We start from the raw sequence: 26,332 nt of genomic DNA, 5'->3' as shown, positions 1-26,332 counted from the left end.
TTCCCATAAAAATCTTAAATTATCTCTGAACTTGACTTGGAACTACATAGACCATGATCCTTTGCTCCTTTTCAGTGCAGATGAAGTAACTGTTATTATGTACTTTTAAATCTTAATTTTTTGATCATGACAATAATGTTTCACATTAAGGTCTCGTCAAGGAATTTAAAAAGAACAAAGTAGATACATACAATTTTGCTTGCCTCTCTAGAAGATCACAATAAGTACAATGTGAGATTTGGATATTGTTACACCCCTACAAAGTCATGTAGTGCAATTTTGTTTAAAAAAACATTTGAATCAATTCAATAATCTAGTGTCAGATATTTATACTCACACCTCAACCTGTTTTTAATATTTTAAATGGACTTATGTACTTATTTTGTTGTATTTTTCTGTATTTAAATAGGGTGCCCATGAAAAGAAGTCTGAGCACTCGCATTGGGCTCTCCTTGTATAAATAAAGATAAATAAAACAATAAATACTCAATGGCATAAATACTCAGGCAATTATCAAAGAATGTTTGGTTGTGTTGACTGTCTCATGTTTTGTCCTTCAAATTACATTCACTTCAAATTGTAAATCAGATGTTACATTCTGAAACTTACTCTTTAAGTTGCTCTTACTTGAGTGGTATTTTTTTACCTACTCTGCTCACCTCTGGTTTTGATACTTTTGACAACTCTATTACACAGTATTTTGATTTATTAATTCATAATAGAATCACAATTATGCGCTTCATTTTACGAGACTATACATATGTTTTCCTATGAGATATTTCACACAATGTAGCAGTTGTAGAAGGTAAAACTTGATGTTACTGTGGTGTGAGGACAGACGACAGGGACACGGTTTACTTTGTTAGTATTCATAATAGTTTGTATACACAATGTATAGGAGCACCAATAAAAAACATCATTTTTTCTTAAACATTTTGTCGTTTTTTAAAAAGCCACAGATTTGTTTCTACAGAAAGCAAAGAAAGCTCTGTACAAGAACAAGCAACAACAGAACTCCCCCATGCCCTCTGCTGCCCGCTGCTTACCTAGACACTACCATACACAACAGCCTCAAACACAACATATGTAAGAAATGTACTCGTCAAAAAGTGTGAAAAAGTGCAATACAGATTCAACTGTTTACAACTCGATGGATTTTGGTGGAGTCCACCGTCCTGTCTGCCCACGTTCACGGAGATGGACCGGAGGCACCAACCGGGACTGTGAAGGACAATGCTCTTTGGGACGTCCAGAATGAAAAACATTTCCATTTCTCGCATGGACACCGTTTGCTTTTTACATCCGAAATGTGTGGAACAGCTTTATTCTTCATACAAAAAAACGCCAGGTAGAAAATCTGGGTGACGGTTCATTCAAAAGGCCAGCGTGTGCCAGTCTGTATAGTGTAGAAACCAGAGGAGCACCTGCACGGGACTCGGGATGGTGCTGACCGGATAGCAGGAGGAGGGGGGAGTGGAGAGTGGGGTGGGGGTCAGCCCGAGTGATCCGGAGACAGTGGGTAAGGCTTCTACAATAAACACAACATTATTTAAACTGGGCAACGTACAGCGAGGAGAGGGGGGATCTATGCTTTCAATACATTTGCCAATAGGTTGCGTTCATTTGATCCTATAACACCTTAGAAGTTCAATACGAATGCAGGGCAGCTGAGAATACTACTGTACTGGAGGTAAACAAACAATTAAAAAATACAGTTTAAAGTTGCATTATGTAACTTTTCCCGGTAAAACCTTACCTCCATGCTGATGTTATTGCCTGAAATGTCACACAGTATGTCATTAAAGAGGAAGAGGGAACATTAAATTTCTATGGGGGTATTACACTTACGCAAATCCATACCATGTGTAGGTCACCATGTTACCTTTTAATGTGAAAATTGTATATTTGCCGAAAACAATGTATTAACATGTTTAATAAGTTTCCATTTAGTTTTTGGTCACTTGGAGTGCCCCCTTCCCTTTGCCCCCTGCGCTAAGTGACTCCCCCTTCAGAACACTATCACAATACAATCAGTGTGCATCCTGCTAATGAAACTACTGCACATCGCATCAGGTTTGTGAAGTTGTTGTGTACTGTTTTTTATCCTGCTTTTCTACTTTTAGCCTTGTGGAATCTTATAGCTAACTGTACGGATGGTTCGAATAGAGCCTGGGAGAGATCACTAGATTACTGAAACATGCATGGATTACATCTATAACTTCGTCAGGCATGTTTTTAACGAGGGAGCAACGTCATAACATAGTAGAAAAAAACCCTTTGCATAATGCGCTCTTTTTAAACTCATCTCTAAACTCAGTGACGCTACAAGGTCAAGTTACATGTCAGATCTTTTGAGAAGCCACAGTGCGGTTTACAAAGATTTTATAACAGAAAAACATCTGTTATTGAATGAATGCAAGGTAGACACGTTTAATGCCATACTGTGGAACATTCCAGGCAAAGCAATAACATCCATGGAGACAAGTAAGTGGTGGATCTCCTTCTAGAACAGTTACACAGTGCATCTTTAATTCAGCACAAATGACAAATACAATCAAATATTAATAAAAAAATTGGCATTGTTTTCAGTTGTCAAATAGGACTTTAAGCCACAACACGAAATGGATATCTGGAATTTGTGGACACATTGAAACTGGGAATTTTCAGGAATATAACATAAGATATTAGAAAAAAATACAACTGAATCGTTCTCCATTTGAAATGTTAACAAAAATTCGACCACATGAGCGCAACCTATAGATTCTGTCATACAAAAAACAACATGAGAACAACGCCATTTCCTGGTTATCAAGAAAAGTGTAATATGGCAAAAAATAAATTATAACTCCCAGACAAATTTCCCTTTTTTGTAAGCAGAGTACAGCGGGATAAGTTTGTTTTTGATAAAGTAAAAGTACATTAAAAACTTATTTAAAATGTCTAATTGTTTACTTTCTATTTGGTAACCAGGAGATGGCCTCTTTCAGGATTCTTGCATTCAATTGTCAAAATGAACAGCATATAAAAATATACATCAGAGGGTACAGCAATGCGTACAAGTTTTAGACAGATAAACAATGCAGTAAAGTAAGAATGTTTTCAAATATGTCATAATAGTTTAACGAATGGTGGTGTAGTGGGTTAAGCAATTGCCCATAAACCAGAAGGTAGTAACTGATTTGCATGTTCTTTGTATCCCAGGGATTTTAGGCTTCACCGACATTTGCCTCTTCAGTTACAGTAATATGGCTGGTTGTAACCGGAAGAGCATCTGACATAAAAATATGGCAATTCCCGGCGCAACTGATCCACCATAGCAACCCTTAACAAAAAGGAACAGTAATGATTTAGTTAGGAAAATATTTGACTAAAGATTTACGAAACTTAGAACATTAATTTCCATTGATTCCAATTTGGGTTTTTTTGTTAAAAAAGATTGAAAACGTCACAATTTCAATTTCATATATAATTTATCTATAAATTTAGAACAATTTGATTTTATATTGTTGTGTAGTCCATCCCTTTTCATAACAGATCTAGGACAGAAATCATCTGACAAAAACATTTTTAAAAACATTCTTACTTTCATACCAGCATTTTGTGTACAATTCTATTTTGAGTAAACTTCTGGATGCGTTCCCACTCTCTTTACACATAACAGCAATGGGAAACGATACAAGAATGAGGCAGTTTGAACGACAAAAAATAAAAAAAAATAAAAATATGTACATGTTTATACGGATATGCGTGTAAAAATAATACAATAACATAGAAAAGGAATTAAAGGTCCTATATTACACAAAATTGTGAGCTTTAAACCATGTTACAATGTTGTTACCTCATCAAAAACATACCAAGTGTTGTGTTTTGTTTCATTCACACATGTTTGAGTTATCCTTTATTATTAGTCCGTCTAGATCTCCAAAGCTCAAAATGCTCTGTTCCACCTTGTGATGTGACATAGTGGTAGTTTTCAAGTTAAGCTACCTTTTATCTTTAGTTTAGTAGAGATTGACAATTCCAGGGCTGAAATGATCCATGTAATTCTAATGAAGATGTATGGCATTTAAAAACACACCGGAACGCTTCCTGTATTACCACATGACAAGTGAAACAGAGTTTTCCATGAACTCAGCCTAAACATTTTGTGTGTGAAAACTGTGAATGAAACAAAACAAACCTCCAGGTGTTTTTTTGATGAAGAAACAACATTATAACACAGATCAGAAATGGCGTAATATAGGCTCTTTAAAAGTCATGGCTCGATAACTGGTAAAAACATCGAAAGGAGAACTGTTGTGGAGCCGGCACAAAGGGAACACAAGGCCGAACGAACATTACGCCAACTGTTTTGTCCCATTTTTGCTGAAGAAAAAACAAAAAAATTAAAGTTCACAATCTTCTCGAACAATGTCAAAAGTTCAGTTCCAACGACAACATCAACGCCATTATTATCGCTTTGTTTTCCCTTCCCTCTCTTGGCAACATCCGTCCTGAGAAAGGTACTTGGAGAATAAAGTAGAAGTCTCTTGCTGGGGGCCGTGAATGCTTTTCGGGCACAAGACGCCATTTTGTGTCCACAGTTTTGCAGTTTAATTTTTTTTCGTTGTCCTGAATGGATGTGTGAATGGCATAGATTGTTGTTTGTTCGGGAGGGGGAGTAAGGGAATGGGGGCACAGGTATGAGTGCTGGGTGGGTTGGTGGTTTGGTGGGAGGGGGTCCCTAGGGTGCTGTGGTGATGGCGTTGAGGTCCTTCATCAGACCCTCCAGGTGCGCCATCTCTTCGGTCAGCTCGTCCGGTTCGTAGCTCTGCGGGAGAGGCACATGAGGGGGAGGGGCGTTACTGCGCGAGGCGGGGGAGGGGCAGGGCGGCAGGGAGGCCAGGACCTGGAGAGGAGGAAGAGAAGAGGAGAGGAGAGAGGGGGAGAGAAAAGAGGAGAGAGCGAGAGCAAGCAGAGGTCAGTCAGGCAGGTTTAAGAGGGAGGGGAGATGGTATGGGGCTGTTACTGTAGCGAAAGCAAAAGTATGTTTTATGTGCCATTTGTGCAGATTCAAGAAATCTCAATGTTACCTTGGTCCTGGGTTAGTTCTGGTTTAGTCCTGATTTAATTAAGCAATGGTTTAGTTATGTTTTAGCCCTGGTTTATTCCTGGTTTAGTCCTGAGTTAGTCCTGGTGAAATGATAGTCAAAACCTGTTTTAGTCTTGGTTTAGACAAGGCTTAGTCCTGGTTTACTCTTGGTTTAGTCCTGATTTAGTTCTGGTTTAATCCTGGGTTAGATCTGGGTTAGACCTGATTTAGACCTGATTTAGACCGGCTTTTCACCTGCTTTTGACCTGCTTTTGACCTACTTTTGACCTAAGTTTGCCCTGGTTAAGTTCTGGTTTAGTCCTGGTTTAGACTTGGTTTAGTCATGTTCAAGACCTGCTTGAATCCATTATTTCCCAATAGTTCGAACAGTTTGTGGTAGTTCAATTCTTTATTTTGCCCTGGTAAAGACCTGATTCAGTCCGGCTAAAGTCTTGAATTAGCCTAGCCTTATTCCCAGTTCAGTCTGGACATTCACAAAAAAAGTGCAAGAAATTACTGAGGCATGAAACTCTTAGACCTCTCTAGAACCTGTGATCATGCTAGCCAGAAACTTAAGTTCTGGATACCATAGAAAACAATGGCAATACCTGAGCTAAAGACCATTGGAGAAAAGATAGTAGGTTACTAATTTGCGCTCAAAATCACATACTAGATATGGTTTGGCCCTGTGTTAAATGTTCAATGCCCTAATGAATAGCCAAATCTAACTGTACAACACTAAACTTAAACCTGACAGTCAAGTGTTCTACTGCAATGCTATGGCAAAGCTGTCATATTTATGTCACTGTGAATCCATAAATAGTTCAGCAGCAGTAACAGCCCCTTACCGTATGAGTGAGGTGAGGATGGGTCAAAGAAACTGAAGTGATAAAAAAAAAAGCAGCAGATGTAAGCAACCATCCAAAATAATTAGGATTAAAAAAATAAAGCATTCCAGGTTTGAGTTATTATTACAACCAGTTATGGATTAATAAATTAAATCATACGTTAGCCAAAAATGCAACATAAATGGACAGAAAAAGGAGAAAAAAAGAAGAGAAAGAGTCATTAAAAACAGTGTCCAGATGAAACAGTCCAGTTACAAAGTGCCCAATGAGATCTCAGAGTGGATTGGACAAACTAAATACAGATGGTGAGACTAGAGAAGGACATCGATGTTGAGCAGAACGTGGCTGTAGGCGTGGCTGGGAGAGTTACTCACACTGTCCACGTCCTCCAGCATCTTGCTGGTCTCGGGGACGTCTGGCGGAGCGTTGGGGACATTGACGATCATGGGAGTTCGCGTCCTGCCCAGAGTCCCGATGGAGGCTGTTTTCACCACGTGTGGGTGGGAGGGGGGACCTTGGGAGAAATGCAAAGTTTTAGCATAAAGTTACAAGTTATTACATATACCAACTGTCTAACTAACATGTCAAGGTTAGTTACTGTATTTGTACCTGTGGTTAGGCGTTTGGCAGTGAAATCAGACAGGGCATCCCATACAAATATAACTCACTTTGACAAAATGTATCATCAAACTAGGACTGTAGGCCTTAATCGGTTCATGGAGTCTTAAGGCCAGTGCATCAAGACGCTTTGATGTGCGGCAAAACTGCCGCCTCCATTATTTATTATTATTGCTAATTTATTATTTACGAGCGCACACACACCGGCCGTGCGCCTGCATGCTGTGGTGCTCAACCAAGTGCCTCGATTGGAGTTTGTTGAATTGGGATGCTTGGCCGGGTCTGAAAATACATGCTTTTTGCACTTCTGTCGTGAGTGCAGACATGTCTCTGCTCTGTGTCGGACAAAAGGAGCACTGTAAACTTTAAGGAGAAGCATGAGAGCTGCAGGAGAGGTGTTCAACTCAGCAGAACACTGGCTCCACTCCAGCTTCTCTCCACACGGGGAATCTCTTATCTCTTGCTAAACTCAATACAATGTGCTCAATGCACCACCTTTGCCCTCCTCTCACAGCCTTTCACTGTACCTCTCATTATACAAGTAATCTGGGGGTAAAACACTAATTTATAACACCGCAAGAGTTGTGTTAAAGCCTTTATTATTATATTTATTTTTAATCATTTTACATTGTTTCAATTTTGTGTACGTATGTATGTACGGCGACCTTGACAGCCTTGAAAGGCGCCTAACAAATAAAATGTATTATTATTTATAAGGGCCGTGATGAGCGGTGTTTAGTGTGTGCTGATGCATGGATTTGACACACGCCAAATGACGCAGTGTGCCCTGCTCTGGTGTGCCTTGACCTTTAGTTAATCAAAATTTGCATTAGAGGACAAATAATTTTATTTAAATTATAAGGATTTATATGGGACAACAGCCGAAAGGAGAAGTGAGTGAATGAGTTAGATGAAGAGCTGGTATTTCTAAGTAAATAACTGAACTCTGTCTTAATATAAATACATTGTTTAGTAGTACTTTTTTCTGCGTATATCGTAGTTTTTGCGTGAACTCCCGTCCAAATGTAGTCTAGTGGGTGAAGGTCAGATACAAAGAGATACATAATACTTTTGACAGCCAATTGCAAGTAGAGCCTCTTCCAGTGTTGGTAAAACATATGATCTGATATATTTTCAAAGGACGAAAAAGTGGACAGTGGAAAAAGAGGACAGCCACAAATATTAGAATTAGTTAAAGGTCCAAATTACACAAAAATGACTCATGTGAGCTTTAAGCCATGTTATAATGTTATTATCTCATCAAAAACATACCTGGAGTGTTTTGCTTCATTGACACATGTTTGAGTAATCCTTAGTCTGTTTACATCTCTAAAGCTCAAAATGCTTTGTTCCACCTTGTGATGTCATGAAGCGGTAGTTTTCAAGTTAACAGCTCCTATTAACTTTTGTACAGTTGAGTTTGACGATTCAAGGGGTGAAATTATCCAAATGAGTCTAGCGAAGGTGTTTGGAGTTTAAAAAACACACTGAAGGGTTTCCTGTATTACCACATAACATCACAAGGTGGAACAGTGATTGTTTTCAGTTTGAGAGAACTCAGCCTAAATATTCAGTGTTTGTGTTAAACATGTGTGAATGAAACAAAACACAATTCTAGGTATGAGACAATGATGAAGAAACAACATTATCAGAAAATAGCGTAATATAGGGCCTTTAACTAGAAGTACAAATAGCTAAGGACATATATATATAAGGCCGTAATAGTTTGACATAAAGACTGGGACATACAGTATAGCATTGTGCAGTTTTCCATACCACTCTGAGCGAGCAGGGGTGTACTGGGCAGTGCGGGATTCTCGTAAGCGGGGTGGGCTCCGGGGGGCAAGGCGGGCACGGCGAAGCTCTTGAGCGGGTGCGCGAGGGCATGAGGGTGGACCGGGCGCAGTGGGGGTAGGCTGCTGCTGTAACTGCCCTCCTCCTCCGTGGTACTGGAGCCGTGGTAACTGCCCTCTGGGTCCACCATGATCTCCGAGGGGCAGGAGAGCTGAGAGGAGGCAGGGGGAGGGGGCTCTGAGCATGGGGTGTTCCTCACAGACTCTGTGGTAGGAGAGAGACAGGGAGAAGGAAGGTGAGGGAATGATGCGTGGAAAAAACAGCAGTAGACGTCCTGTTACCTGTACTGCAAATACATCTCATTTACACAGGACTAACAGAAATGACCAGGTTTAACATTTGTGGTTATTTTATGGTAAAGTATAAGAATCTGAAGAGCACCAACTCCCCGAAATGTTTCACAAAAGAAAATTTAACTTTTTCTATCTTCATGGAGAAAAGCAGGTGATGCCAACAGGCCCAAGTTACAGGTCAGATCTGTGGAGACGCGATCCAGCTCATAGTAGAATGCATGTTTTTAGTGATTTCTTAGCAATAAAAACATCTGCAATTAATAAAATGCAAGACATACTGTGGAACATCTAGGCAATTTCCATGGGGACTAGTGTGCCCAGATGGAAATCAACCAAATGCGGCGCTGCACTTCTGTTTAAGTGGAACAAAGCGTGAAAATAAGGGACATCTTTTGGGAAAAAAACATGTGCATAGATATATATATTTTCACTGCTTCTCCACTCTTTGCTTGAACAAGACACCTCAGCTACCTTTTACCTTTTGTTCAGCAGATATAGGCAATTCCAGGGCTGAAATTATCTAAATGATTCTAGTGAAGGTGTATGGAGTTTAAAAAAACAGTGGAGCACTTTCTGTATTCTTACATGACATCAGAAAGCTGAACATAGTGCTTTCTGTTTGAGAGAAGAACTCTGGTGTTAAACCTGTTTGAATGAATCAAAACAGAACTCTGATTATGTTTTTGATGAGGATACAAGATAAGAAAATAGCATAATTTGGGTCCTTTAATAATATTTCATAGCAAGCAAATAGTTACAACAGTTCAAATGAAGGAAAAAAGCCATGATAGAACAGAGGAGACAGCATGAGATGAAGTAATGAGATGTGTCCAGCAGAGGGCGGCAGCGTCTCACCTGCAGACTCCACCCTGTCTAGATGGGAGCTGGGGGTGGCACAGTGAGAGCGCCCGCCGCTGGCCTGGTGGTGGTACAGGTAGGTGCGGGTGGGTGATGCCAGGCTGCCCATGTGATAGTGGTGCTGATGGGAGTCCAGAGAGTGGATGGGATGGGCACTAATGACCGCTGCACATGGACATGACATGGACAAACACAATGAGCACACGCAGCAGGAGGGCGAGGACAACTGGAGCATGCACACTGGTATTCAAATGGATTTGCGATATTTTTTATTTATTAATTAACTGAGGATGTTTTTTCAGGCATGTTTTTGATGACGGAACAATGTTATAACATATATAACATTTAGAAAGCTCCAAAAAAACTAAAAAATTGCATGATACCCCCTCTAAGTTTTAGTATAAGATAATTACGTTATGTTCAATGTCAAATATTTAATAATTAGGGGATAGAGGTTTAATCTTTCATTTTCTCTATTGTTACAAAATGCTTAAAACAAAATTAATCTCAGTTTTTGTTACAATTTAAAGGTGCACCATGCTTTCCTTATACTATTCCAGAGTATGGCATTAAACTTATCTATCACCAAGTTATGGGTCAGATCTGTGGAGAGGCAAGCTCGTCCACAGTAAAAATCCCTGTTTGTTAAGGGATTTTTGAGTAATAAAAGCAGTCATAATGAAATAAAAACAAAATAGAGAGGCACTGCTACACTGTGTAAAAAAACAATAGCAATAGCATCTCCATGGAGACAAGCACCCTCCATTAGAAACATAGTTACATACTGCAACTTAAAATAAATCTACTCTATTCAAATCAATATAAAAATGCTTGTCAATTAAAATCACATAATGGAATAAACTTGAAGAAAAGGCATCTTGTGGAAAATTACTTAATAAATCAAATCTACTAAATACGATAAAACTTTCAAGTAATTTTAACGTGCCAAGACTAATTTACATCATTTTCTCGTGACTACAATCTAATCTACATCTTTGACTCACACCTCAGCTTTTTGCCTGAACAAATAATTTCACCTTAGCACTTTATACCGGTTTCTCCACAAAACTTGTATTGGTCCAGATGTTATTTACCATCCTACACAGTCTTTGAGAGCTTTTATATTTTATCCTCATTATTCTGGTGCAATAGATCCTTGAGTGTCCTCTCTCTCTCTCTCTCTGCAGACAACAACAATGCAGACCCAACAGGGCTTAAAAGCATGGCATGGACACGGATGATTTGTGCTGCACTTTGCTCTCGCTGGTCTAAACTTATAAGAGCTATCTGAGGACATGGACCACCCTCTGCTCTATCTCTCCCCTCCCTCTAAACACACTAGGGTTGTAAAAAGTATTGAAAATCAGACACTAATCGATGCTAAAACTAATATCGAAACTAGATACTCATTTGAGCAAGTATCTATCCTAAAAAGTCACATTCATAGGACAGAAATGAACCTTTCCTGAATAGCACTAGCATTATAAGACCACATAGCCATGGATCACTACAGAAACTACCTGGACGGAGGGATTACACAGATATAAGAACTCAAGGTAATACAAAAGAAAGTACTAAGCTTCACTGTTGAAAATCACATTCTACTGTCTAAATAAAGGGGATTTTTATTATCACTGTGGTATCGGTATTGAGTATCGAGTCTATTCCTTAAAATCGAATTAGAATTTTGCTACCGTGACAACACTAAAACACACTTACGCTGGGGCGGCTGGGCATCAAATGGCATCATCATTTTAGGCCTCATCCCGCGGCGGCCTCCTAGTGTGGACATGCCATCCTCTGACTCGTGCCCTAAAACGTATGGTCAGTTTAAGTCCTAAAATTAATTGTTGGGATTCACAAAACTATGTAAAATAAGGAGGAGTTATATTCTGGATTAATAAAGTTATCTTTTGGCAGTGCGATGTGGAGTTGTAGAGGGTTTGTAATGGTGATAATGAGAAGCATGGCACAAGACACCACTTAAACACAAAACAGCAAACTGATAAACATTGTGTTATCTTGTTTAATGTGCTTTGGAAACTACACTGTCAAAAGCTTGGACACACCTTCTCAGTCAATGTTTCTTTATGTTTACTACTGTCTACATTTTAGACACATACAGAAGACATCAAGTGTATGGTACAAAATATATGGAACTATGTAGCAAAGAAAAAAGATAACTAACGCAACACAATCACATTTTATATTCAAATCCTCAAAGTAGCCACTCTTTGCTTTGGTGAGAGTGTTGTAAACCCTCAGCCTTCTCTCAGTGAACTTCATTAACCTACTTTGCACTGTTGTTCTGCCCATAATGTATATTTTGTATCGTATATCAAAGTCTATTTTTTTACCTTAATGCATGCCCTTATTTTATCACAGTTTATAATATTATTCTTTGCTTTATGTTGCACGATAACGCCAAAGCAAGTTTTTTTCCTACTTTGTGAATTTTTTTCACTGACAAAGGCAACAAAGCTTATTCTGATTCCCTCTGATTCTGATGATGAAGTCTCTTGAAATGGGTTTGACTTCACAGGTGTGCCGTGTCAAGGTCAAGAAGTGGCAAGACTACAAACCAGTGATCAAAGCAAAGGGTGGCAATTTTTAAAACTCTAAACCAACTTTGAAGTTTTTTTGAGTTTTTTTTAAGTTTACTAAGTTCCACACGTGTTCATATGTTTTGATGCCTTCAGTGAGAATCTAAAATGAAAAATAAATGATAAAATGTGTCCAAACTGTTGACTCGTAGTTTACGCTCTCTGTATTTGACCTGTTCTTTAAAAGTGTTAGGGCGACCCGTCAGGTCTTGATCGGGAAGCCAAGCTGGAGTACAGTGCATGTTTTTGGGATGCTGGGTTGGAGCGCTCCTTACACACTTTAGACCACCTGCCTCTGCTCAAATTGCCTCTGGTGCGCTCTCCCTCTCCTCCTGCTCTCCTCCACACTTGTTGGACCTATCATGCAGGTGTGTGTGGGACAGACTTTGAAGTGCACTGCTCTGAAGTCCTCTGTGGGGTGCACTGAACTCTAGGGGGTGAAATACTGAGATCTCTAAGCACTGTGATCACTTTGGTGAAGTTTGGAGAAAGAAAAAGTGTTTTTCTAGTACAGTTTAAGTATTTAAGATTTTGGTGATTAAAACGACTGTTTGATTCAAAGATTACTTCTGTCGTGGTTTTACAAGTTAATAATGTACGTTTCATTTAATCAAGTTCATAGAGACATAGTATCAAGTAGGTCATTACATCTCATAAATATATTGTCCTTGAAAAGAACAAAAACAAAGACATAATTAATCTTGTCTTATATTGATTATCACAGTATTATCTCATTGTTGTATCACTAATGTGAGCCCTGTGTCTTCTATCATACTGAAAGGAAAGGTCCTCTCTTTCACACTGCACATGTGTGGCCCTTCATACTGAACACCGCGCTCCTGATTAGCCCCCTGTACCTCTGTAGGAGTTGCGTCTCTGCTGCAGGTGGCTGCTCTCCAGGCCGCTGTCTGCAGGGGTGATGTCCTGGGAGGAGCGGGGTATGGGCGTCTCTGTCATCACGGGGTTGGGATCTGGGGACTTGTCCATGGGCTTGAGCTCCAGCCGCTCATGGTGGATCCACAGGTCCGGAGGCTTCAGGTCCTTGGAGTTCCCCTTGTACTTGTGAGAGCCGTTGGACGACTTGGAGGCAGCACGTTTTCTGTGGAGACGTTTCACAAAATTTAGTCATAGGATTTTTTAATTTTTTTTTAAAATCATCTCAATATTACATTTAGTCTTCTACATGTTATGAGCGGTTATTAACATTTAATGTGTCACTGGCAGAAATGTCATGACTTATCAACAGTTAATTTTTGTGGTAGAAGGAGGCGAGTGTGTGTCTTTAATGTTACTTTTTGTGGTGCGAGGAGGTGCGGCGCGTGCACAGAAAGGCTCCGACGATGACCACGATGATGGTGAAGGCTCCCACAGAGATGATGACGATGACCAGCAGATGGTTCTCATTACTGGGGACTCCTGCATTACACAGACACAAGGCCAATCAGACAGAAGCTTTCAATTTCATGTTTACATTTTAAACAAAGGGCAAGGACTTCTCTTTGACTAGGCACGATTTTTGAAAGAAATAAAAAAAAAAATGTTTAAAATAGTCTGAATCCAGAAGCAATATTAATCTTCTGACTTAATCGTCTAGGACCTCAGTCACTCCAAAGATAATTTTTTTGCTCAGTAATTCTAGAGATATTACCCAAAAACTATACCAACGTTTTAAACAGCATTTTAACAGCGAATTCTACCATTACATAAAATTCTTCCTGCTTTCCACCTTAATTTTAAAGGGCCCATATCACGCCATTTTCTGATCTATGTTATAAAGTTACTTCTTCATCAAAAACACACCTGGAGTTGTGTTTTGTTTCATTCACACATGTTTAACACATCCTGATTATTTAGGCTGAGTTCATCTCTCAAACAGAAAATACTCTGTTCCACCTTGTGATGTCATGAGGTTATACAGAAAGTGCTCCACTGTGTTTTCAAACTCCATACATGTTAACTAGAATCATTTGGATGACTCGCCAATCTCTACTGAAGTAAAGGTAAAAGGTAGCTGTTAACCTGAAATCTACCACTTCATGACATCACAAGGTGGAACGGAGCATTTTAAGCCTTGGAGATGTCAACAGACTAATAATAAAGGGTTACTCAAACATGTGTAAATGAAACAAACCCAATTCCAGGTGTCTTTGATGAGGTAACATGGCTTAAAGTTCAAAAGAGTCAATTTTGCGCAATATAGAACCTTCAAACACTGGATTTTATGACCAATTATCAGATTTAAGATGCCAGAAAAATAATAAAATGATCTTACCTAACGTAGAATCTGGGTAGATCAAACCGCCTCCTGGTCCTGACTTGACTGGTGGGTTTAAAGCTGTTGGAAAGTTGAAATTATTTTAAATTACTATGAAAAATTATTACATCAAAACACATTAATGGGTTTGTGATTTTGTGGATTTACAATGATCAGACCATATTTCTAATGCAGTTATTAGTGGAATTTCAACAACTTGAGCAGAGGATGGAAATGCAGAGAGACTGGCAGGCGTGAAGACTGAGGAGGGAAGCAGATTTTTACCTTGGTCATTGGCCATTTTGTCAGTGGACTCGGCTGAATGGGCCAATGAGAACGCAGCAGGAGAGACAATAAAAATCACAACACCGGTTAGCCAAACAGTGCAGCAAAGAGGAGACAGGAAACAAGCTAGCAGTAAGGAAAGGAACTACCACCATAACATATGAGGAGGATACAGGCAAGTCTACAAGCAGAAAGTCACTCCAATAGTATGCAGCTACTAGGGAAGTCAGTACTATGTCATTTCTTCACTATTATTATCATACTGTATTAGATTCTTTGTGAAAATCCTTAATACATCTTTATTTTGACTAATTAATCCAGGGGTTTCAGCATGATGAAAAATTAGGACTGTTGCTTTGGCAATTTAACAAAATATTATTTTTTGAATGTTGAAAAGTCCTCAAAATGTCGCCATGAATACATTTCTAACAATATATTTGGCACGTGGCTAGGGTTAAGTTTTACAAATGTTATCCTCTTGTAAAAGGCTTGAGAACCACTGCTCCATTCAACCCCAAATTACTTATTTTTGGAGGTCTAAATTGGAGGTCTAATTATTACAATGCTTGCCTGATCATGATCTTGCTTTTAAAATCCCCATAATTACATTTTGAATAATATAATTAAACCTGACATTGCCCACTTGTACAAATAAGTCCCAAATTTCCATAAAGTCGGAGCAGATTAAGCTCATGACTTTATTAAAAAGGGAGGAGTAGAATCGGGCGTCCTTGACTTGGTTTGCCGAGAAGCAACTTCGTTATGAGATTTTCAAGGCAAGTCACCCACAAAATAAAAATGTAAGAATTGATTGGCTATTCAATGATAACTGACTCAAAGCCTAAATCTTCACTTGCTGATGACAAGTTATATGATTCTGTGCTATAAAGTCTGATGTTTTTAAGACTGGAGCTCGCCTAAACTGCTTTCAGGATAAAGGCACTTCTAACAGGAAAAGGGACTGATCAATATGGCAATAGAGCAGAGACAATGGGATATTTATTTATTTGTAGTCAATAGACCTGTTTCTATTATGTATTTCGTACTAATATTTAGCTGTATACTGAACTGCTCTCACATGCAGCTTGCCATCATCAAAAATACATTTCTACATAAGTTAAAATGACCTCAGAATAATTCTTTTTTTTGAGTCGTTTTGAGTAAACATAATCCAGTCAAAACCATCTAAAAAAAACTAATTAATCAAAGTCAATTTCAACTTTTGTAGATATTTGTATTGTTGAGTACTTTTTAATGCAAATTCAGTTAGTTCATATATTATAAAAAGTCATGTTTTTGTTCTGTTTTGTTGTGTTGACCAGAGGCAGGGCTAGTCCACATACATTTGGGAGTCCTGAAGTGCACGGCTTCCGACATGGGGCCCATCCCTTTGGAGTTGCGTGCCTGGATCTTGAAGTAGTAGGTGGTGTCCAGGGTGAGCTCCTGGATCTGGTGGGTGAGCCGGTTCCCCACCACGGGCTCGATCACCCAGTCGTGCACCTCCGCGTTCACGTCTGTGCTGTAGTAGATGATGTAACCTGCAGGGGACAGGGGCGGGGGTGCATGAAGTACTCAATCATGTTACTTAAGTAAAAGTACAGACACAGAGGCAACAAGTCACTGAAGTAAAAGTAAAGGTATCACATGAAAAAATCTACTTAAGTAAAAGTATTAAAGTACCCATTTAAAAATGTACTTCAAGGGTAAAAGTAAAAGTATTTCACACAACTGTTGTTAATGTGTTAAAGTGTAAATGTAGTGATATTGATTAAAAAATGACACATATTTTGGTCCACAAATCAATTTCTTAATTTTTCTTATGACTTTTGTGTATTTATTTTTGTATGCTGAAATCCAAAGTTTGAAGTGGAAAACTTAAGTCAGGATGTTACCAAAAACATAGTAAAAATAACCCGTCAGATAATATGAAAAGTACTTTTTACTTTTCGGTCTAGTTAAAAAATGTAGGAGTAGAAAGTACAGATACCCACTCTCAAATGTAATGAAATAAAAGTAAAAAGTAAAACTGTAAAATGCACTTAAGTAATTCTACTAAATCTTTTTATTGCAAAGTATAAAATGTATAAAAATGAGTGTGTCCTGTCTCCAGTAGCCACGGCAATCTCCAGTTGGTGACATCACACAGGACTGTCCTGATTACAGCCAGGTGTTTAATTAAACACATAGCTGCAGGGCTGCAGTTTGAAATGTCAGACCAATCACACTGTTCCTTATACCTCCAGACCCCACTCCTCTCTCCCTCACCCTCCTCTTTAATCCTCCAGGTACTGCTCAGTTTAGCAGCTCTATTTGAAATGGGGTTGTGGGGGTTAGGTGTTTAGTCTAACTTTAAAGATTGATATATAAAATTCTGACTTCAAAAAACTATAATGGTTAAATTTCACCCATTTTTGACTGTAGTGCAGGGGGATCCATCACCTAATCCAGGCTAATCCACCCAGCTGGTGGATTAGCCTACTGTGTATGATTTAGGCTCTTGAGGAAAGGAGTAACTCATCTGAACAAGGGGAGAACATGTAAACTCTATACAGTAAGACCGCAACTTGTAATCAAACCCAGGACCCTCTTGCTGACAGTTGTGCGTGCTATTCAGCTACTGCCTAAAATGTAATTTTACTCACACAGACATTAAATATGGCAGTGTACTTGTGTTGTACTTAACATTTCACAATAGGGCGAATGATATGCAATCTCATTTAATTGTATTTTTTACTCATGAAAAACAAATACAAATGGCTTCCAATATGTATTTACTGACCATTTAATCTGTCCCAACACAAAAAAGTAAAATTTTTTCCTCCACAGTCTGAACTCTGCTCCAGACCATATGCTTTAAGTGACAGAGGTCTGGCTGGTGACCTCTCCATTAAAAAGACCCAAGATGATCTCTGACCATTAGAAATGACTAAATCGTGATCTCTCAGTTAATTTTACAGCCTTATTTCCACACTTTAGAAAGTTTCTATAGACAGATTTGCAGATACCCAGTCCTGTAAAAGCCTCACCTGTGATCTTGCCATTGGCCTCAGATGGAGGCTGCCAGTTCACGATGATGGTCCTGGGCTTGTTCTCTTTGCTCACCACAGTCACGTCTTTGGGGGAGGAGCTGGGGACTGATGGGAGGAGTCACAAAGCAGATCAATATGTGGCTCTTCACACATATCACAGATTACAGTTTTGTTAGTATTGTGTTGTGTCGTTCATACTGGTCTCAAAGGTGGTCCCCTGTGCGGTCATGCTCCACGTGCTCATGCGGCGGCCTTTGGTCACCATGACAGAGAACTCGTACAGAGTATTCGGCTTCAGTCCGGTCACGATGTGGTTCAGGCTGCTCGTGTTAGAATTCTACAAGAACAAAGCACAGGGGTTTATCAGAGACTGCAACAAGGAAGAACCAACCAGGCATAACTGTCACTGGTCAGATTTATATGCCAGATGCCCTGGATTGATTCAAATGAATTCAAATGCATTTTTATGTCTGTGTAATCCTTCAGTTGCCCAGGTAGGTTCCGTCACAAAAGAAAATTTAATTAGGTCAGGATAAATCTTTTTAGGGGTGAATACATTTGGCCATTCATCCGAGAGGCTTCTTCAGTTCTGACATGTTACTGGTAAATCACTGCCTCATATCTGTCTGGAAGGGAGGAGCTGCGACTGATATCAACCGTGTCTTATTTTTGAATCTCAGCCACAGCCCTCCTCTCACTGCGTCTGCGATCAATCTCTGTCAAACGTGTGACCAACAGTAAACACCAACAGACCAACGGCTCCTCAGTAACAGCAGAAGAGCTTTGCCATGAACAGGACCATCTCTTCTCTTTTCCATTTAATTTACAAACCTTTACAAACACGGAAATACAGCAAACCTGAGACGTTACCACATAGAGCCTTCAGCCTGATATTCGCAGTTGGTTACAAGAAGAAGTATCTGTGATTAGTTAGTCCAAGTCCATTGATTCAAATATAAAGTAGATTATATGAAAGTTCATATGACTCATTATAATCCCCACAAGTTAAGAATATTATGATAACATTTTTTTCTAATAATAATAGCGGTTTTGACCAGGTTTATCATTAATAAACCTGTCATTTCTAGCCCTAACCACAGACAACTAAAGTTTAAAGTCTTTTATGCCATTTCTAAAGTACTTTACTTTATTTTTTTTCACAAGTCAAACCAAAACATTTTATATTTCCCCTTCAAAAACTGATAGAAGAACCCTGGTCCCTGCCCCCCATTTGACCCCGGGACCTCCTCAGATTACAGAGCACAAACTCGCCCTGTTTTCCCTGTGGCGGTCCTGTCCTGACATAGCCTGGCCTGTCCTGACATTGAAGCGGGAGGTGCGTGTGCGGATTGGAGGAGCTAGTGTCCTGTGGGGGCAGTCAAACACAGGGCACATCCACAGTGTCCGATACCGCGCCCGAGGAAAACACACAAGGAGGAACGCATTAAAGGAGCCATATTAGTGTAGCTTCTTCAATCCATATGTACTGTTTTATTAATAGAATAATGTATATGTATGGATTAAAACGCTCCATAAATCCATAGCTCCATAAATGTGAATGCTTGGATTAGCGTCAGAAATCCTTTGCTGGTAATAGCTAGGAATTAACATCAGCACATAGCACATGCTAAGTTTTTGGTCGAAATTGTGAATATTACTCAAAAGACTGCAAAGTAAGTAAAAGTAAAAACAACGTAAACTTGGGTATATGGTGACATTTGTGCAGTTTTGTGGTTTATTTAGTAACCCCTCGTTTGAGCATTACGTCCACCACAACATTTACAGCCACATCCGAGCAAATTTCACATGGATTTCTAAAATATCATATGATTTTTGTTAAAGGAAGAATTCTAAAAATCTAACCTATAGCCAAGTTCAGTTTATCTACATGACACGACAGGAGGTCAGAGTATTTTTAAGAATGAGCCCAGAAAAGGTTGTGAATTTGTAAAATATAAAATGCTTCAAAGTTTTAGTTGAAACTGAGGATTTTTGTTTTCGGGAAGACAATTGTAAAACTTCAGGATAACTTACTAAGGCTGCTTGATTATTGCAAAAATAGGAATCACAACTTAAAAAACCAGTCCTTCCACTGTAAAAAATAACCTGTAGAAAATATTGATCTTATATATTTTGGTAATGTCACGTGAGATTTGACAAGTGTCTTTGCTTCAGGTTTTGAGTGGCACATACAATTCTGAACTGGAGGTAATAACAAAATTTTTAAGTGCAAAAATTTAGAAATTGAATCCATTAATAATTAAAAACATAATTTTGAATTTGATTATTATTGAATATATTTCCTACTTATTAAAGAATATAACTCCGGAACCACCATTAGCCTGATTTAAAGTTGATAAAAGTCAGTCAGTCTCAATTTAAAGTGGAAGTACACACTTTTGCTGCTAAAGTCTGGATTTGGTGTTCTAATAGCATTATTGACTGATTCTAGTCCTTTTTTGCCAATTTTAGTGTATAAATTTGCAGGTACATTTGCAGCTTTAAGGTAGAAAAACAATGAAAATGAGTGTGTGCTGCCTCCAATAGCTACAATATCAAGTACTATGAGACATCACACAGGACTGCTTCGATTACAGCCAGGTGTTGTCCTTTGTTGGGGTCCTTATACCTCCAGACCCTGTCCCTCCTTCCCCCTAACTCACTTCTTTAGTCCTCTAGATAATGCCCAGTTTACCATCTCTAGTTGAAATGTGGTGGAGGAGTCTATGTATTTAGTCCCACTTTAATACAACTTGTCTCCTTTATTGTGTCGACTACACCGTATCGCAGCAAGTGTCCCATTACAGACTCGTTAATTTCTTACATTGCACTAACAGGACAGAAGCAGTGTTAGCCTGTGGAGCAGTTTAATTAGCATCACAGCGAGTAGCCTGGTTGGAGCGTTCTCCAGTGCTAGCGGACCCAGCTGTAAACTACATCACCGTGAGGAAGCCCATAATCACGCCGTATACATCCGACAGCATTTAGTCTCAAGTTTAATCACACTGATGAGGAGTAAAGCCGATCTCTTTTATCATCTGCAGCACAACAGCAGAGCACTGGAAGATATGTGAAGCAGGTGAAATGAGGCAACAAACAATAGCTGCTAACTTCTAATTGCGTCTTAGTGGAGGAAATATGGAGTTGAATGGTCTGAATAAGGCTGGTCAAGGTGATATAACATGAGAGCACTTGAATTACACAGCACTTGAATTACACAGCACATTATTGATAGTAATGTCACAAGGTGGAACGGAACAACTCCAGGTATGTTTATGAGGAGCGAACATTATAACATGATTAAACAGTTCATTTAGAATTTCTGGGGCATTTAAAGGCTTTTTTTTTTTTGTAATCGTAAACAACCAATGGGGCATAGACCAATAATAATCTCTGATGATTATTGTATGGGCTCTTACTGCTCCAAGTAGAAGACAGAGCCAAAATCGGATTAAATGATTAAAAAACACTTTTTAGACAATAGAATTATATTTTGAAAACTACTACTACTACTACTAGTACTACACACATACACCTGTTCAGATGAGTATTTAGTTACTTACTCGATACTTCTGACAATGCTACAACAAACATGGCAGCATTAACTAATAATTGGACAACTAAAAATAAATAAAAAAATATTAAATCCTGTGAAAGACGCATATCCATGTGTTTTAGAATGATGAAATATTAGACCCTTCCCATGGCAATTACCAATTCCAAACAAAATATGATATCTCTGGAAAGGTCAGTCCTCCTAAAATGGCATCAAATAACTTGGAACTGAACTGGACCGTATGAATAGAATAAACAGAGTATATAAAGGTACAGTATAATGACACACCTGAATACAGTCTGGTCTGTGGTGAATACTGTGCATGTGTGAATCATTCCATTGTCTGTGGCTCAGTCAGAGATTTAAGGCGGTGCACCATAACGAAGCCATCAGTGTTTAATTAAAGCTATAAATCGAGGAGGAGGAAGCCGCGGGTCCAAAGAGCGCAGACAGGCCGCATAAAGCATCTGTGACGGCGGCTGGACCACAGGGTTAAGCTTTCAGGCTTTGTGCCATATCAGAAGTAGCGTCGTACAAGTCTAAGGTTCTCCAAGAAGAAGTTCTCTATTTAGACTTGTAGTATTTCTCGATTTCTTGAAGTATTTCTCTATTTAGACTTGGTTAATTACTTTTTTTAAACCTCCAAATCTTTTCTGGTGGGGGCTCCTCCTAACTACCTGCTTGTTTCCATGGAGATGCTATTACTTGCCTGGTATGTTCCACTGTATTCCATTATATGTATCTATTTAAGCATTCTTCAATTTATACTTTAGCGAACTTTCCTCTCCACAGATCTCACCTGTAACTTGGACCTCACCTGCTGCTGTGCATGGAGATATACAAGTTTAATACCATACTGTGGAACTACGCAACATCGAAGTAAACAAAAAGATGAAGAGCCTATTCACCAGAAAGTTACAATAGTGCAACTTTAATCGATAATAAATTGTCCAATAAGATTTTCTCCTCCACACGTTTGCGTAATCCTTTAAATTTGATCACTCCCACCTCTTGATGTGGTAATCCAGAAGTGCTCCTCTCTGTTTTTAAAGTCAATTCAGCTTCACCAAATCATTACAGTGCTAAACTTTCTTTCACTGTGCATCTAACCAACTTCAAAATGTCTAATTGCGTAACAAACTTATAAATTAGATTGTGCCATCTGCTGGTGTTTTGTATACATAACCATACAGCCTCAGATACATGAATTGGTTTGTGGAACAACACTGTATGAGGTTGTGTTCATGTTCTAAAATTTGATGTTGTTATAATTTCAGATGGAGGGGAGAAAGAAATATACAAACATACGATCCACAATTACTGAAACTAATTACTTGTTTGGCTCTAAAACCTTGCTATAATATCATTATCACATGTCCAGGGTTGAAAGATTGCACCACTTTTTGAGGCTAATGTGAATTTTTTTTATTATTTTGTTCATTTTTGGCTGACAGAGAATACGTCTGAACTTTGTGCCAGTTTTTGTTTCATGTGAATAGTCCCATTAATCACAGTGAGAACCATAAACCAAGTCAACAAATCTTCAGTCAGACAGTTGGACAGCACGTTCTACTAGGAGAATTCTGACCTGTCTCCAGCTCAGTTTAAACTATAAATGTTCTGAAACGTTGTACTGAAATCGAATAACTTATACTTACTTGTGAATTGCTGGGTTTCCAATGACACCACAACATTCTATAGGCAAATATATAACACAGATGGGGGCAGTTAAGATGAATATTGTTAAAATTCAGATTCTTGTTGTAATACAGTGAGTGAGAAATGATCAGGTTCAGCATTTGTGAATTTACCTTTTGAATTTTTCATGGCAAAGCACAATATAATTACCATATTTTCTGGACTATAAGTCGCACTTTTTTCATAATTTGTCCGGGGATGCGACTTATACACAGATGCGACTTATATGTGAAATTATTAAAATATATCATTTCACATCTTCATTATTGTCACACTGACAACTGCGTGAGGGCACTCTAGGCTTTTTTTAAAATAGTTTTGTTATCTTATTAACTGTTAATATCTTACGTTGACATACCGGACATGTGTACAGTTCGCTGTTTATGCTTCATGTAGCCGAATAAATATAAATGCGCTACGTTAGCCTCTTGTTCTCTATTTTATTGTTGTCATTATAACTTGGCTTTAAAGACAAAATGTTTGTTCTTGGTCTTGGATTTTGTAAAATAAATTTCCCCAAAACATGCGACTTATAGTCCATTTGTGACTTATATGTCTTTTTCTTCATTATTATGCATTTTTTCGCTGGTGTGACTTATACTCCAGAGCGATGTATAGTCCGGAAAATATGGTAATAGGAAAATCTGTCTCTTGCCCAATCTGGGAGTATGACGTCAACACATTCTACAATCTGAAAACCACCAATAGAAGGTCCAGTGCTAGTATGAATATTCTGAATAACAGTTTTTTACTTTACTATTCAAGGATGTAAATATCCATTAGTTAGAAAAAATAAAAACACCTACCTATATCTGTGTGCACTATGCTGTGTACCTCTAGGGGTCAGTGTACCAGTGGGTGAGAAACACTGGCCCGGGCTGTATAAAGTACTCATTTAGTCAGTCTCTTTTGAAGGAGCAATTGAAATTCTGAGAAGCTCTGACAATGTAGCAGGCTTATCTCTGTTTATTGTGCTTAAGAATTTGAATTATATTAGATTCCCTTGTGTTCCGAAACAACAAAAGAATCAATATTTCCTCTGAGCGACGCGGCTGTGGGAAAACGTCAAGATAAAATAGTAATACGGCAATCCTTCTGCAGTCTGACACGTCGGTAAATAAGAGAGGAGCCTCACAATCTCACCAAACTACATCAGAAAGAGACAGAAGATTGACTGGTTCTATCTAACTGGATCAGGTCAGTAAACAGGTTATGGAGCCGTGTGCAGAGCCAGCTGGACTATGTAAACTTTTATTTGACTGCCATAAAAATATATGGGAATTAATGGGATATAGACATGCAGTTTAAGATGATGACGCAACAATACAGAAAAATCAGGGTACAGATTGAAACTACTACAATACAGCTGTCTGGAGAAACTGGGAATGGCATTAGCATAGCCACATTAGCATGTCCAAAATCTTAAATAGCTTACAGTTTACTACAAATATGGTTTACTGTCGGTTTAACTTTGTTTTGTTTGTTGATTTGCATGAACTCTTGAGGAGTTGTAGTCCATTGAACGCAGTTTTAATCATCTGTCTTTTTTAACTTTAATTTTAATAGATCCTTTTTCCAGACCAATGTTTAGTTTGTTTTCATCCCTGACAGTTTCGACTGCTCATTAGCGCTCTTCCCGGAGAATGGTCACATGATGTTGCTGTGACGTGTATGGTCAGCTGGACATCATCTGCAGTCTGACTTTTTAGGACAGTATCCCAGGTGTGTGAGAGTAAAAAAGCCCCCTCGTCCCGGTTTATAGTCCTGTGGGCATATTTCCATATTTCCTCCTTAAACCAGCTGCAGATGGCGCTGTTGTCCCGCCGTCACCGGTAGAAAGACAGCACCAAAACCTGTTTAAATCAGCGGACATCAAGTGACCACTCTGAGGAAGAGCGCTAGTGAGCAGTCAAAACAAAATAAACTTTGGTCTGGAATCTATTAAAGTTAAAATTAATTAACGGAAGACCAGATGAACCACACTGGACTTTCCCCTCTTTAGTCGACTAATAAATCTGCAGGACATGTCTCTAGCCAACCAAGATTTTCTTTAGTTGGCTACAGCCGTATAAACTAGAATATGTCTTGGCATTAAGGGCTTGATAATCGGAGGGAAGCGTATTATCTCTATTGACCAATTAGCCGCAAGGTGATTGTAAACATGAAGCTAACAGATAGGTCAGTGTTTGTTATTTTGACTCAGTTGTACTCAAATTGTGTCCTTGTCTTGGTTTGGAAGTATTGTAAGAATGGCACAGTAGACCCGCAGACCAGTTTTTTTGCCAAGTATTTTCTTTGTACTTGGTGCAAAAAGTTTAAGAACCACTGAGATAGATGCTTTATTTTGGAGACAGTTGAGACATACGAGTTCCTGATATAAATTGCTTGGCTGTTTTGTCAGTTCAGAAGGAGCCAACCTCTCCAATTGTAATTCCTCAAACGTGCAAACGAAACAAAAACAACTCCAGATTTACTATACCATGTCTTAAAAGCGCTGAGCCTGATTTTACGGTTTTAAAAATGTGAAAAACAACTGGTTCATTTTAAACGGTTTGCAGTGGTCCAAAGTTATTCCTCACTTACCTTTTGCATTTTTAGCATTCACCATGATGAGTTTACAAGCGCTTTTTACAATTTTCAGATGCCAGCGCAGTTTGGCGTTGCAGTAATGCTAACAACAACAACTAGCATGGTAACAGCGAACTACCTGACTCCCTTCTCTAAAACGCTTTAAATCAGATGCAGGCAGTAGGCAGCAGTGTCATTTCAACCTCAAGAACTGTCTAATTTTGCTCAAATACACAGAAAAAAATGGGTACAGTTCCTTTAAAGGACTTATATTACGCACATTTTGATGTATGTTATAATGTTGTATCCTCATTAAAAACAGACCCGAAGTTGTGTTTTGTTTCATTCACATGTTTAACACAATCCTGCATATTTAGGCTGTATTCTTCTCTCAAGCTGAAACCACTCAGTTCCACCTTGTGATGTCATTGAGTGGTAACACAGAAAGCGCTCCCATATGTTTTTAAACTTTAGTCACTTTCACTAGAATAATTTCAATAATTTCTGTGCAGAGCCAAAGTACCTGTTAACTTTAGGTCCTATATTATGCTAATTGACCGTCGTGAGCATGAAGCTATGTTAGAACGTTGTTACCTCCTCAAAAACATACCTGGAGTTCTGTTTCATTTCACACATGTTTGAATAACCCTTTTTTATTACTCTGTCTACATCTCCAAAGCTCAAGATACTTTGTTCCAATGTATGATGTCATGAAACGGTAGCTGCCTTTTACTTTTTGTTCAATTGAGACTGGCAATTTCAGGACTGATATCATGCAAATGGTTCTAGTGAAGGCC

The 26,332-nt window shown here is 38.7% G+C and overlaps 1 protein-coding gene across 9 annotated transcripts in view; it reads right to left on the bottom strand.

Moving 5' to 3' along the window:
* Positions 1 to 853: 853 nt before the first annotated feature.
* Positions 854 to 26,332, bottom strand: part of neo1a (neogenin 1a) — a 312,642-nt gene continuing 287,163 nt past the window's right edge. For 2 of the 9 annotated variants that reach the window (XM_055232509.1, XM_055232511.1), the window contains exons 18-28: positions 17,912 to 18,050; positions 17,711 to 17,818; positions 16,028 to 16,222; positions 14,418 to 14,480; positions 13,438 to 13,561; positions 13,003 to 13,244; positions 11,262 to 11,354; positions 9,540 to 9,707; positions 8,287 to 8,595; positions 6,294 to 6,433; positions 854 to 4,888 (exon numbers count right to left, since the gene is read on the bottom strand). In XM_055232509.1, the coding sequence (XP_055088484.1) occupies positions 4,724 to 4,888; positions 6,294 to 6,433; positions 8,287 to 8,595; positions 9,540 to 9,707; positions 11,262 to 11,354; positions 13,003 to 13,244; positions 13,438 to 13,561; positions 14,418 to 14,480; positions 16,028 to 16,222; positions 17,711 to 17,818; positions 17,912 to 18,050 (1,746 nt within the window). In that variant the 3' untranslated portion in view covers positions 854 to 4,723. Of the gene's footprint in view, positions 4,889 to 5,919; positions 5,952 to 6,293; positions 6,434 to 8,286; positions 8,596 to 9,539; positions 9,708 to 11,261; positions 11,355 to 13,002; positions 13,245 to 13,437; positions 13,562 to 14,417; positions 14,481 to 16,027; positions 16,223 to 17,710; positions 17,819 to 17,911; positions 18,051 to 26,332 lie in introns of all 9 variants that reach the window. The other 7 variants (XM_055232510.1, XM_055232513.1, XR_008649252.1 and 4 more) reach the window with 6 other exon arrangements.

The sequence above is a fragment of the Periophthalmus magnuspinnatus genome, chromosome 3 (genome assembly GCF_009829125.3).
Source record: "Periophthalmus magnuspinnatus isolate fPerMag1 chromosome 3, fPerMag1.2.pri, whole genome shotgun sequence".
NCBI classification, from domain to species: domain Eukaryota; kingdom Metazoa; phylum Chordata; class Actinopteri; order Gobiiformes; family Gobiidae; genus Periophthalmus; species Periophthalmus magnuspinnatus.
The sequence above is the reverse complement of the archived record's forward strand: the minus strand, read 5'-3'. Positions and strand labels throughout refer to the sequence as shown.